This window comes from Hyla sarda, chromosome 2 (assembly GCF_029499605.1).
Source record: "Hyla sarda isolate aHylSar1 chromosome 2, aHylSar1.hap1, whole genome shotgun sequence".
NCBI lineage: Eukaryota > Metazoa > Chordata > Amphibia > Anura > Hylidae > Hyla > Hyla sarda.
Window position 1 is genome coordinate 43706540 of NC_079190.1, and position 15258 is coordinate 43721797.

Here is a 15258-nt window from a genome sequence, read left to right on the forward strand (position 1 = left end):
AATTTAAGTGGAATTCGAGCGGAATTCAGAAAAGTAGATTAAATAGTTTCCTCCTTCATTCCCGCATGGAAATTCCGCTTGTGAGGGTGCGTTCAGACTGCGGAATCTCCGCTCGCTGAATTCCGCGAGCAAAGATTCAGCCTGGCGGCAGTCGTCTAAGGTACTTCGGCGCTAGGGCCGCGGGGTATTGAGCCGTCACCATTGACAGCTATGCAGTGCTTGTGGAATCCGCGCAAAGAATGAACATGTCCTTTCTTTGCGCGGAACAATTTCAGCAGCGGAATTGTCCGCCTCGGAAATTCCGCAGTGTGAACGGGTCTCGCGGAGACCCTTTCACACTAATGTTAAGTTCACAATGCGGAATTCCGTCGTGTGAATGCACCCTTAGGCTAGGTTCAGACTACGGAATCTCCAGGCAGAAAATTTCCGACCCGGAGATTCCGAGTGCGGCCAGCGCTGACTGAATCAGTCGGCGCTAGGACCGTGCGGACACTGCAGTCTCCAATAGACTGCAATGTGTTCCGCGAGTATTTCTGCCTGAAGAAAGAGCAACCCCTTTCTTCAGGCGGAAATTTCCAAGCAGATTTTCCATTCACAAATTCCGCTTCACAAATTCCGAAGTGTGACTTTGTGAACGGAAACCCATTCACTGCACTATATATTTTAGCAAGCGGAATTTCCGCCTGCAATTTTTTTTAAGCGGAATTGCAGGCGGAAATTCCCTAGTCTGAACCAAGCCTTAGGGTAGGTTCACGCTACAGAGTGTGAACGGAATTCAGACTGGCAGCCGGTGGCGGCGGAAGGACCGCGCGGCACTGCGCCGTCACCATTGACGGCTATGCATTGCTCACGGACTTCCGTGCAAAGAACAATTTCAGCGGCGGAATTGTTAGCTGCTGTAATTCCGCAGTGTGAATTGGTCTCGCGGAGACCCATTCACACTAATGTTAATGTTCACACTGCGGATGAACATACCCTTATGGAGAAGGCAACAATTTCCTGACTGAAATTATTCCTCGTAAATTCCTCTTGAATTCCTCAGTGTGAACGCACCCTTACAAGCACATCCCATCACAAAGCTCTATACACTCAGCTACAGCCAGCACTGTCACTGTGTTTACGTTGAGTAAAGCTTGTTGAATGACGTCATCAGTGCGCGCCCCGCACATGTGCATTCAGCGTGTCTCCAGGAAGGCAGAGTGTGTGGGGGTGCGCTGCAGAGACCATGGGGGAACCGGCTGAGGGGGAGAACAAGTCCCTGATAGATCTCAAGAATGACCCGGTGAAGAACTTCGAGCGCTGGAAGAAGAAGTACAACCAGAAGAAGGAGCGCTGCAAAGTCCACAGGAAGCAGACCAAGAAGCCGGAGTGGCAGATTGAAAGGGAGGGCATCAGTCACCTGGTGCGGCGCTACTCTGAGGTAGTGTACTGCATGGGCTCTGCTATACCAGTACAGCTGGGGGCTAATGTGGTGTAAGGGGGGTATTTCTAGAACATTATGCCTGCAGATTAGACTGTATCAACGTGACAGGATCCATTTTACCCAGTCTTTATCAACCAGTGTGCCTCCAGCTGTTGCAAAGCTACAACTCCCAGCATGCCCAGACAGCCGAAGGCTATCTGGGCATGCTGGGAGTTGTAGTTTTGCGACAGCTGGAGGCACGCTTCTTGGGGAAACGCTGCTTTAATCTCTGAACATCACATGATGGATCTCAGAGATCAATGCTGCATTGATCTGTATAAGCAATCTGATTGCTCGTACAAGTCCCTTATGGTGATTAACCCCTTAAGGACCGGGGTTTTTTCCGTTTTTGCATTTTCGTTTTTTGCTCCTTGCCTTTAAAAAATCATAACTCTTTCAATTTTGCACCTAAAAATCCATATTATGGCTTATTTTTTGCACCACCAATTCTACTTTGTAATGACGTCAGTCATTGTGCCCAAAAATCTACGGTGAAACGGGAAAAAAAATCATTGTGAGACAAAATTGAAAAAAAAAACGCCATTTTGTAACTTTTGGGGGCTTCCGTTTCTACGTAGTACATTTTTCGGTAAAAATGACACCTTACCTTTATTCTGTAGGTCCATATGATTAAAATGATACCCTACTTATACAGGTTTGAATTTGTCGCACTTCTGGAAAAAATCATAACTTCATGCAGAAAAATGTATACGTTTAAAATTGTCATCTTCTGACCCCTATAACTTTTTTATTTTTCCGTGTATGGGGCGGTATGAGGGCTCATTTTTTGCGCCGTGATCTGAAGTTTTTAACGGTATCATTTTTGCATTGATAGGACTTATTGATCGCTTTTTATTCATTTTTTCATGATATAGAAAGTGACCAAAAATGCACTATTTTGGACTTTGGAATTTTTTTGCGCGCACGCCATTGACCGTGCGGTTTAATTAACGATATATTTTTATAATTCGGACATTTCCGCACGCGGCGATACCATTTATGTTTATTTTTATTTTTATTTACACTGTGTTTTTTCTTTTATGGGAAAAGGGGGGTGATTCAAACTTTTAATAGGGAAGGGGTTAAATGATGTTTATTCACTTTTTTTTTTGCACTTTTTTTTTGCAGTGTTATAGGTCCCATAGGGACCTATAACACTGCACACACTGATCTTTTACATTGATCACTGGTTTCTCATAAGAAACCAGTGATCGATGATTCTGCCGCATGACTGCTCATGCCTGGATCTCAGGCACTGAGCAGTCATTCGGCGATCGGACAGCGAGGAGGCAGGTAGGGGCCCTCCCGCTGTCCTGTCAGCTGTTCGGGATGCCGCGATTTCACCGCGGCTATCCCGAACAGCCCACTGAGCTAGCCGGCATGGTTTCGGTTTCACTTTAGACGCGGCGTTCAACTTTGAACGCCGCGTCTAAAGGGTTAATAGCGCGCGGCACAGCGATCAATGCCGCGCGCTATTAGCCACGGGTCCCGGCCGTTGTTAGAGGCCGGGCCCGAACCGCTATGACGCGGGGCCACGCCGTGGCCCCGCGTTATAGATCGGGAGTGGACACATGACGTTCCAGTACGTCATGTGTCCTTAAGGGGTTAAACAAAAATACATAAAAAATAAATAAGAGACATTTTTTTAACCCATTTCTTACCTTAATGACCAGGATTTTTTTTTTATTTCTTCATTTTTTTTTAATTTAATTTGACACGTCTCTTTAAATGGTAATAGCTTTAGAACGCTTTTTCTGAGCGGAGCGATTCTGAGAGTTTTTTTCATGACACCTTATATAAGTGGTGCATTTTTGTTGACACATGCAACATTTTTTTGATGGTGTTCATCGTGCAGTAAAAGTGATGTTATATTTATTCTGTGGGTCAGTGCGATTATGGCGATACCCATTTTATGTAGCTTTTTATGTTCTTTTTCCGAGCAAAATAATTTTTGCCCTTTTGTTAGAATTTTCCGACAGCCGTGACTTTTTTTTTTTCGGTCCCACGCCATTGAGTGAGGGCTTACTTTTTGGGGGACAAGCTGTGCTTTTTATTGGTATCATATTTGCGATACATGCTACCTTTTGATGGTTTTTTTTTATTACCCTATTTGTGCCAAAATTGGTGAATTTTGCGCTTTTGTTGGTGTTTTTTTTATGGTGTTCACCGTGCGGGATAATTTACATTATAGCTTTATAGTACACGTCATTACAGATGTGGCAATACCTAGTATGTGTATGATTTTCTTATTTTTTTCTTTTTTTTTTTGGTAATACAGGGCTTTTATTGGGAAAGGGACATTTATTTATTATTTTTTTTATACTTTTATTGAAGAACCTTTTTATTTTATATTTCACTTTTTACTGGTTATACTTTGCTGCAATACATTTGTACTGCTGCACAGTATAACCTGATGAGCTGCACACACTACAGCCTGTGCGATCCAGCTTGCGGCTGGATTTCACAGGCTTCCGTAGCTGACAGACCAGGAGGCCATTAGCTGGGCTCCTGCTGCCATAGCAACCAATGGCGACTCGCGATCGTATCTGGGTGCCGCATGGGGAGCACCCTCCCCCTGTCAGCACCATGGATGCAGTGATCAGGATTGATCACGGCATCTATGGGGTTAATGCTGCCAGGAGAAGGGCGATCACGGCCTCGGCAGCAGCGGCGGGACACTGGCTGTGATTGACAGTCGGGTCCCACCGCCGATCTCCTGATCTGCACGGCAGACCAGGAGATGAGCAGAATGAATGCATACGTCCCAGCTCGCGAACATGTCGGGTGCTGGGACGTATGTATATGTCCTTTCAGCGGGAAGGGGTTAAACCCCTTGAGGATGCAGCATTTTTTTTAATTTTTTTTCTCTCTCACCGTTTTAATAGTCATAATTCTTTAAATGTTTCCCCTACAGACCTATATGGGGGTTTGTTTCATGCAGGACCAATTGTACTTTGTAATGACATCACTTATTTTACCACAAAATTTATGGGGACACACAAAAAAAAAAGTTGTGGGGAAGTTGAAATACGATTGCGATAATGCCCAATTTTCTATTTATTATTATTATTATTATTATTATTTTTAGGATTTGTTTTGTTTTACAACTTTGAAAAAATTATAACTTTTTGTAAGAATAGGAGTGTGCCGAAAATTGTCCTCCTCTGACCCCTATAACTTATTTAATTAACCATAAATGGTGCTATATGGGGGCTCATTTTTGCGCCGTGATCTGTAGTGATCAGTACCATTTTTGTTTGATTGGACTTTTTGATCGCTTTTTAGTACTTTAAAAAAATAATAAATTAAGAGATCAAAAAATCATCAATTCTGGACTGGTATTTTTTATGTTTACACCAATGACTGTGAGGTTTCAGTAACGTTATGTAGGGTCTTCAGCACTAAGACCCTGAGCTATTAAAAATGTTCACATGTCTCTGACATGTCAAAGATTTAATGTCAAAAAGTTCACTGGATAACGTACACTTCAGCTGTATCGTGTTCCACGCTGCTTCACTAGCTTAGAAACAAGGATGAGAATGACTAATTTATATATTTGCACTGCCTTTTTGTTGCTGTTGCTTTCGATTTTAACCCCTTTTCTTACAATTTTTTTTCCAGATTAACCCCAGTGAAATAGTTAAATTTTCAGACTTCCCGGTGTCAAAAAAGACTCTGAGAGGTGAGTACAACAAATTGGTTAATTGATGACCACTTAGAGTACCTGTCATGGTCTTGTAAAAGGGGTATTCCAGGCAAAAACATCTTATCCCCTGTCGAAAGGATAAGGGATAAGATGTCTGAACGCGGGGGTCTCGTCGCTGGGACCCCCCGCGATCTCCCTGCAGCAGCCCGCATTCTATGCTTAGCTGCGTCTAAAGTTTTGGAAGCCTCCGGGCTTCCGAGACGGGGACGTGACGTCACGCCACGCCCCCTCCATTCATTTCTATGGGAGGGGGGTGTAACGGCCGCAACGCCCTCTCCCATAGACATGAATGGAGGGGGCGTGGCGTGACGTCACATCCCCGTCTCGGAAGCCCAGAGGTTTCCAAAACTTAAGATGCAGCTACGCATAGAATGTGGGCTGCTGCAGGGAGATCGCAGGGGTCCCAGCGGCGCACCCCACCCCCACCCCCGCGATCAGACATCTTATCCCCTATCCTTTCGATAGGGGATAAGATGTTTTTGCCCGGAATGCCCCTTTAAATGTTATAATCCTCCCCGTTCACTGCCCCCATCATGATAAACCACCCACTGCCTTTATATTTATTATTTTTTAGTTTTCTACCTTGATATTGCTCTGTATTTTCTGCTCAGTCTCAGTCAGATTCATAGCAGGCGTGACATCATCTGAAGCCATACAGGGAGAACAAACAAAACATAGAAAACTTCATTTTTTTTTTACATTAGAAAGAATATTTTGTTTACTATAAGGCGTGCAACAGCAAAAATTTATTTTAATGACCGTGCTCATTTAAAATGTTATCCATAACAGAAACGTGTTTTGTATTTGTTCAATACAGTAGTTTTTTTTTTATGCAGTTGCTATTTATATTTAAAAACAAAAACAGCAAGGGGGTTAAATTATGAAGCCTCTGCGTCTGCTTTTTTAGCCCTGGTCTGCTCAGAAATTCTCGACTTTTTTGCTCTTTTAACCCCTTAAGGACACAGGCAATTTTATTTTTGCATTTTTGTTTTTTCTTCCTCGCATTCTAAAAATCATAACTCTCTTATATTTCCATCCACAGACCCATATGGGGCTTGTTTTTTGCGTCACCAATTGTACTTTGTAATTTCATCACTTATTTTAGCATTAAATGTACGGCGCAACCAAACAAATATTATTTATGTGAGAAAATCGAAAAGAGAACTGCAATTTAGCAAATTTTGGAAGTTTTTTTTTTTTTTCAAACTGTACACTTTATGGTACAAATGACATGTTTTCTTTATTCTGTGGGTCAATACGATTAAAATGATACCCATGTTATATGCTTTTTATAATTGAACCGCTTTAAACAAAATTAGTATGTTTAAAATTGCCCTATTTTGACCACCTATAAGTTTCAAATTTTTCCGTATATAAGGCGGTATGAGGGCTAATTTTTTGCACTGCGATTTGTAGTTTTTATCGGTACCACCTTTGCTTATATTTTACTTTTTATAAACTTTTTTATTAATTTTATTTATTTCTTTTAATAAAATGTGACGAAAAAAGCAGCAACTTTGGACTTTTTTTTTTTTTTTACATTTACGCCGTTCATCGAATGGGATAATTAAAGGAGTTCTCCGGTGCTTAGACATCTTATCCCCTATCCAAAGGATAGGGGATAAGATGCCTGATCGCGGGAGTCCTGCCGCTGGGGAACTCCGTGATCTTGCACGCGGCACCCCGTTTGTAATCAGTCGACTGATTACCGGCGACTACAGGGCGGGCGGTGTGTGACGTCCCGCCCCTGTGTGATGTCATGCTCAGCTATCACGCCCCCTCCCGTAGGCTTGCATTGAGGGGCGGAGTGTGATGTCACATGGGGGCAGAGGCGTGACGTCACATGCCGTCGGCCCTGTGGTCGCCGGTAATCAGCGAATACGCTCCGGGGACTGGTAATAAACGGGGTGCCGCGTGCAAGATCACAGGAGTCCCCAGCGGCGGGACATACGTGTGAATAGACCCTTAAAGTGGTTGTCTCAGGACAAACGTCCCGTTAGGATATCTGATTGGTGGGGGTGGACTAGTGTGACCCTTGCCAATGGCTAAAACAAAGTAGATACTGTGATAGCGAAGTTACACGGTCTCTGGAGGCTGCTCGGCTGACTTTTAAAGAGGAACTAGACATTTTTATAGTGTTTTCTCAAGTAGTGTGGCATAGGTTATTATTAGAGACCAATGTAGAGGGTTTTTGTGCTTACCTGTTTTAGCTGATGTGGCAGGAATGAGTTTCAGCCATACTAACTACAAATCCATCACTGAAATGATTTTCCATTTCTGTCTACGTTTTTCACGAAGCTTCTGGCTTTGCATAGAGGGGATGAAGTCTTATCACTGCATCTGGTCGTCTAATTACCTGGCTAGGCTACAGCAGTGGTTCATTATGGCTTTGGGTCAGTTTTCCATTATTTGCAGTTTTGATGCATTTTCTTATTCAAACTTTAGGGAAGTTTTGCACTGAGGCGAGTCATTTGATCGATAATCACAATTGAGGTGTTTTATGAAGATTTGAAGTCTTCAGGCTGTGTTTACGTTTTGTATGTTTGTAGCATTTTTACCTTGTTTTTGACCATGTAAAAATGCTTCATTGTGTGCAGTCGCAGTAACAGAGTGGCATTTTTCAGCAGTAATGCAATGTGTGAACTCAGCCTTAGGAGGGAGGTGTATGTCCTGGTTCTATAGTGATTGCAGCAGCAGTACACACATACAGTTGGGAGGGGAGGGGTTTTGGGAACAGTCGGAAGAGATCTGATAGGCAATGATGTCATACACATAAAGCCATCAGACCTGGACAGACCACTTTCTCTGAAATATGAAAGGGGAATTCCAGGATTTATTTATTTTTATTTGACTATGCTACAGGGGCTGTAAAGTTAGTGTAGTTCATAATATAGTGTCTGTACCTGTGTGTGACAGTTTTCTCACATTTCTTCTGTGATTTTCACTCCAATATTTATTTTTAACAGCATACAAAATTACTCAGGTCTCAGATTTTTCCCAGGTTGCAATGTGGCCGAGACCTGACACCGCTAGTCATCTGATGACAGGGAGCCTGTCTGCTTCAATGGGTGGAGGGATCAATCTGCAACTAATGCAACAGCTGTGGGCACCCTGATTGAAAACCACAGGTCTTTTGAATGGATGCAGCTCATTTGTTTCAATGGGTGGGGGGGGGGGCAGATGTGTGGGAGGGAGGAAAACAGGAAATACCTGGAAACTCAAACAGGAAATACCAGTTCACAAAAAGCTAGCCACAGTGTTTTGGTAATCTCACAGCATAGCCATTTATCCCCAAGACAAGTGCAGATCCTTCCTAAGCATGTCCATTACTGTCTGACGGGTACGTACTAAAATCACCTTATGGTGGATAACCCCTTTAAAGACTGTTAATATTTGTGGGTCAGGCTGGTGATCACATGACCTAGTTACACTAATGAAACGCACAAATGCAGCTGTGCTGAAATTAAACAGATGGCACTGTAGGACTAGTGAGGATGAGTTTTATGGTGAATAGATCGGCGGCATATTGACCTGACCATTGCTCCATTTTAGGAGGAGAATGCATGACCCCTGGTCGGTGGGGTTCTCAGCAGTCACTTCCCTACTGATCAGACACAATTGCTGTGTACTGTGTGTTTTATCTTCATTTCCCATTGCAGGTCTTGTTGAAGCTCAGTACCGGTTGCCCACTGAGATACAAAAGCAGACCATAGGCTTAGCCCTACAAGGGAAGGATGTTCTTGGTGCTGCCAAAACTGGATCTGGAAAGACTCTGGCATTTGTTCTTCCTGTAAGTTTACTATTATTATTATTTTATTTTTTTATCAATCGTGTGTCAGTGCATCGTCTTGCTTTAACATTCTAGCACAGGTCACATTTAGATGCCGGAGTATTTATTTATATAACTTTCTTGTCTTCTGCAGGCACTGGAATGCCTGTACCGGCTGCAGTGGACGGCAGATGATGGACTCGGAGTCCTTATAATTTCCCCCACTAGAGAGCTGGCTTATCAAACCTTTGAGGTCATCCGGAAGGTGGGCCGGATGCATGAGTTCTCTGCAGGACTGATCATCGGAGGAAAGGTGCCTTTACCGATCTGTGTGTGATTCTCATCTTTCACGCATTCAAATTGGTACATTTTATGCATTTTCAAATAGATAAATTTTCAGGAATGTTTGTCCAGGGCAAGGTTTCCCAACCAGGGTGCCTCCAGGTGTTGCAAAACTACAACTCCCAGCATGCCCGGACAGCCTTTGGCTGTCCGGGCATGCTGGGAGTTGTAGTTTTGCAACCCCTGGAGGCACCCTGGTTGGGAAACACTGCCCTGGACAAACATTCCTGAAAATGTTCTGCTGGGATTTTTTGTCCTCCATTCAAAAACAAAAAAAACAACCTATGTACAGTGCTACGGAATATGTGGGTGCTATAAAAATAAAGGTCATGCAGAGAAGAAAAATGACCCTTGAAGTGGCGCTGCTGGTATGATGAAACGCAAGTTCCAAGCCAGAGGTGTTTTTAAAACACTGGAATGGATTATTAGGAGAATAAAACACTAAAAGTGCAGAGATGACGCGTTTCGGGGGAGCCACCCCCTTCCTCAGACTGATCCGAGGAAGGGGGTGGCTCCCCCGAAACGCGTCATCTCTGCACTTTTGTTTTATTCTCCTAATAAACCATTCCAGTGTTTTAAAAACACCTCTGGCTTGGAACTTGCGTTTCATCATACCAGCAGCGCCACTTCAGGGGTCATTTTTCTTCTCTGCATGATTTCTGTCGGGATTGGTTCACTCCTTTTTCCTGGGACCCGGGCTTAGCAGCTGGCTTTTCACATCCTAGGTTGGGTCTACAGGCGAATTTACTATTCGCTCATGGTAAGCGGCCACTACCTAAGGGCGATTGCAGCCTAAGGACGGTGCACGTCACTCAAATATCCATCTTTTGTTTGTGGTAACGCACAAGGCGCCCCCCTTTGGTCTCCTTTTCTTCTCTTTTCATCAGGTATAAAAATAAAGGTGGTATTCTATATTATCATTAAAAGAACTAGCACGCTCATTCTTCATGTGGATTTGGAATAGAAAAGCTTTGGAATTTTGGCGCCACCTCCCTAACCCGAGTCTTGCTATGGATTTTGTAGTAGTTCCATGGAGATCTATGTGTAGATTAAACAGTATAGTCTTGCACAAGTCTCGGGCACGAAAAGTTAAGCCTATATCCTGCGGCCAGAGCCTTGACTTGATGTTTGCTTTAATAGTTAAAATACCTATTGCATATTTTGCAGATACTTTACTTCACTTATGGTTACGTTTACACATCGTTTTCTCATGTTGATTTCTGGGCAGAATACACAACTATTTTGTTCCTAAGAACATGTGTAAAACAACTAGACCTAGTCCATTGATTTTAAAATAAAAATATCATACAATACCTTCGGAAAGTCTTCAGACACTTACACCTTGTTTACATTTTACGTTTCAGCCTTGTGGTAAAGTAATAAAAAAAAAAAAAAAAATGAAATAAAATAATACCCCCGATCATTCTGCCCTCAATTCGCCATAATAACGAGTAAAAACAGAATCGTAGAATTTCTTGCTAGTTTATTAAAAAGCGAAAAGTAAAATTTTGCATGGATATTAGTATTCAGACCCTTTGCTATGACACTTGAAATGTATCTGTGGCTCCTCCCATTTCTCTTGGTCATCTTTGAGATGTTTGTACCCCTTAATTGGAGTCACCTGTGGTGAATTCTAAGCCAGGTGGTGGGAAGAACTGCCTGTAGAGCTAAGGCTGGGTTCACACCATGTTTTTTAAATACAGTAACCGTATACGGTTTTCCGCAAAAAAAAAAACCTATACGACCGTATCCGAAACTGTATTCATAGAGAATGCATTGTAAAGCGTATTCCAAATGTTGTGTACGGTTGCATCCGTTTTGCCTCGGATACGGTTTTGCCGATTTTTCAACCGTAGGCAAAAACGCTGTCGACCACGTTTTTGCCTCCGGTTGGAAAACCGTATGTGAACCGTATGCGGTTCTTTTAACATTGTTGTCTATGAGAACCGTACACAGAATTTCAGAATACGGTTGCATACAGTTTTTGCCATACGTTTTTTAGCGGAAAACCGTATACGGTAACTGTATTTGAAAAACGTGGTGTGAACCCAGCCTAAGGCTGCTTTCACACGATAAAATTCATCTGTTTATAAACGTCCGTTATGAAAAACCCTGAAAATCAGCTGTTAAACGGCTGTTACAAAAGCCCATACGGCTGTTAGAAAATCCCATTATTGTCTATGGGCTTTTGTAACGGCCGTTTAACAGCCGATTTTCAGGATTTTTCATAACGGACGTTTATAAACAGATGAATTTTATTGTGTGAAAGCAGCCTAAGAGACAGGATTGTGTGGAGACAGATCTGGAGAAAGGTGCAAAAAAAATTCTGGAGGAAACCATGCACTGCCCATCACCTGCCCAATACCATCCTTACAGTGAAGCATGGTGGGGGCAGCATCATGTCTGGAGGAAACCGTGCACTGCCCATCACCTGCCCAATACCATCCCTACAGTGATCATGGTGGGGGCAGCATCATGTCTGGAGGAAACCAGGCACTGCCCATCACCTGCCCAATACCATCCCTACAGTATTCATGGTGGGGGCAGCATCATGTCTGGAGGAAACCAGGCACTGCCCATCACCTGCCCAATATCATCCCTACAGTGAAGTATGATGGAGGCAGCATCATGTCTGGAGGAAACCAGGCACTGCCCATCACCTGCCCAATACCATCCCTACAGTATTCATGGTGGGGGCAGCATCATGTCTGGAGGAAACCAGGCACTGCCCATCACCTGCCCAATACCATCCCTACAGTGATCATGGTGGGGGCAGCATCATGTCTGGAGGAAACCATGCACTGCCCATCACCTGCCCAATACCATCCCTACAGTGATCATGGTGGGGGCAGCATCATGTCTGGAGGAAACCAGGCACTGCCCATCACCTGCCCAATATCATCCCTACAGTGAAGTATGATGGAGGCAGCATCATGTCTGGAGGAAACTGGGCACTGCCCATCACCTGCCCAATACCATCCCTACAGTGATCATGGTGGGGGCAGCATCATGTCTGGAGGAAACCAGGCACTGCCCATCACCTGCCCAATACCATCCCTACAGTGATCATGGTGGGGGCAGCATAATGTCTGGAGGAAACCGGGCACTGCTCATCACCTGCCCAATACCATCCCTACAGTGATCATGGTGGGGGCAGCATCATGTCTGGAGGAAACCGAGCACTGCCCATCACCTGCCCAATACCATCCCTACAGTGATCATGGTGGGGGCAGCATCATGTCTGGAGGAAACCGGGCACTGCCCATCACCTGCCCAATACCATCCCTACAGTGATCATGGTGGGGGCAGCATCATGTCTGGAGGAAACCAGGCACTGCCCATCACCTGCCCAATACCATCCCTACAGTGATCATGGTGGGGGCAGCATCATGTCTGGAGGAAACCGAGCACTGCCCATCACCTGCCCAATACCATCCCTACAGTGATCATGGTGGGGGCAGCATCATGTCTGGAGGAAACCAGGCACTGCCCATCACCTTCCCAATACCATCCCTACAGTGATCATGGTGGGGGCAGCATCATGTCTGGAGGAAACCGAGCACTGCCCATCACCTGCCCAATACCATCCCTACAGTGATCATGGTGGGGGCAGCATCATGTCTGGAGGAAACCAGGCACTGCCCATCACCTGCCCAATACCATCCCTACAGTGATCATGGTGGGGGCAGCATCATGTTGTGGGGACAGGGAGACTGGTCATATGACAGTGGGCAACAAGCAGATTTTTTGGAAGACTATTTGGTATATCAGTGAAGGGTTAAACTATGAAATAACTATAGAAATAAAAGTATTTGCTTATCTCTTGGTGAATTATAATTTTTTGGAACTTTTTTTAATTGAACTTTCTGTTTTCACAAGTGTCTTTTCTTTTTTTCTTTTATCTTCAAGGACTTGAAGCTAGAAAGTGAGCGCATCCATCGCACCAACATCCTGGTCTGCACCCCTGGGCGTCTGTTGCAGCATATGGACGAGACGTCCTCTTTTCACGCTTGTGATCTCCAGATGTTGAGTGAGTAATGGGATGATTAGTATTTTATACAAGATAGGTTACACTGTATGAGAAGTGTTTAACAACGAGAAGATCAGAGCAACCTGCTGCTTTTTTATTTTTAATTAATTAATTAATTAATTAGTTTAAAGGAGTACTATGGCCCTTTTTTATTTTTTTTATTAACCATATGTGAGTGGTCTGCAAAATGAAACAAAACTTTAACTCGCCTGCCTATGTTCCCCAGGTTGCTCCGATGTCTGTGTCCCGTTCTCCGGTCCCTTTCTTCTTTCACCTCCTGTGGGTCGGCGTGTCGTGCTGCTCGTGCAGCAATGTCCCGCTGCGGCTGGTGATACGCTGAGAGCAGCACGACTCACCGACCCACAGGAAGCGGAAGAAGAAAGGGACCGGAGGGTTAATAAAATTTTTTTTTTTTTTTAAAAGCGCCATAGAATTATTTAATTAAACAAATTTGATAAACTAGTGTAGAAGAGAGCAGCGGGTGTTTTTCACATAGCCTTATTTCTTATGGCAGTGTTTCCCCACCAGCGAGCCTCCATCTCTTGCAAAACTACAACTACCAGCATGCCTGGGAGTTGTAGTTTTGCAACAACTGGAGGCTCGCTGGCAACAATCTCTTTACTCAACTGTACATCACAAATTTTTGGACATTTTCGGCGGCTGGAGCACGAGGAGAGGTACCTTTTGAATACATCTTCTCTGTTTTAAAGTGTACCCATCATTTGAACAAACTTTTGCCATGTTATAGTGAAATGTTTGCAGTTTGTATTGCTGGGCATCTGGATGCTGCACAGGTTTTGGTAAATCTCCCCCCTAAATCACTGTATAGTGTATGCTGGACTACCCCTTTAAGAGCTGTAGTGAAATGGCAGTCCTCTATTATAGTCCAGTGTTTTCCAACCAGCCTGCCGCCAGCTGTTGCAAAACGACAACTCCCAGCATGCCCGGACAGCCTTTGGCTGTCCGGGCATGCTGGGTGTTGTAGTTTTGTAACAGCTGGAGGCACACTGGTTGGGAAACATTGCTTTAGGGTGTGCAGGGACATGCTGGAAATAGAAATTTAAGATAAAATAGCTGGAGGTATTTCGGCATAAATGCGACTTTCTCCATTGGTCTTGTTTCAGTTCTGGATGAAGCCGACCGGATCCTTGATATGGGATTTTCAGATACGATGAACGCCATTATAGAGAATCTGCCGGCAAAGCGACAAACTCTGCTCTTTTCTGCAACCCAGACAAAGTCAGTGAAAGATCTGGCCCGCCTGAGCCTGAAAGACCCAGAGTACGTGTGGGTGCACGAAAACGCAAAGTTTAGGTAAGTTTTACTGAGTTTTATGTTACTGTAAACTCGCAATGAACTTTTATACAGTCACGGCCGTAAATGTTGGCGCCCCTGATATTTTTCAAGAAAATGAAGTATTTCTCACAGGAAAGGATTGCAGTAACACTTGTTTTGCTATACACATGTTTATGTTTGTGTGTATTGGAACTAAACCAAAAAAGGGAGGGAAAAAAAGCAAATAGACATAATGTCACCAAACTCCAAAAATGGCCTGGACAAAATTATTGGCACCCTTAACTTAATATTTGGTTGCACACCCTTTGGAAAAAATAACTGAAATCAGTCACTTCCTATAACCATCAATAAGCTTCTTACACCTCTCAGCCGGAATGTTGGACCACTCTTCCTTTGCAAACTGCTCCAGGTCTCTCTTATTGGAAGGCGCCTTTTCCCAACAGCAATTTTAAGATCTCTCCACAGGTGTTCAATGGGATTTACATCTGGACTCATTGCTGCCACTTCAGAACTCTCCAGTGCTTTGTTGTCATCCATTTCTGGGGGCTTTTTGACATATGTTTGGGTAGGGCTGGACAGTATGAGCAAATATGTGTATCATGGCATTTTTGTAACTTATGGCGGTATATAACGGTATTCCCCCTAAAAAAAAT

General features: G+C 43.8%; 1 protein-coding gene across 1 annotated transcript in view; it reads left to right on the forward strand.

The window, feature by feature from the left end:
- The first annotated feature begins 1158 nt into the window (after positions 1-1158).
- Positions 1159-15258, forward strand: part of DDX10 (DEAD-box helicase 10) — a 267940-nt gene continuing 253840 nt past the window's right edge. Inside the window, exons 1-6 of the mRNA XM_056561668.1 lie at positions 1159-1420; positions 5084-5144; positions 8828-8958; positions 9092-9250; positions 13189-13309; positions 14434-14623. Coding sequence (XP_056417643.1) covers positions 1226-1420; positions 5084-5144; positions 8828-8958; positions 9092-9250; positions 13189-13309; positions 14434-14623 — 857 coding nt within the window. The 5' untranslated portion in view covers positions 1159-1225. The remainder of the gene's footprint in view (positions 1421-5083; positions 5145-8827; positions 8959-9091; positions 9251-13188; positions 13310-14433; positions 14624-15258) is intronic.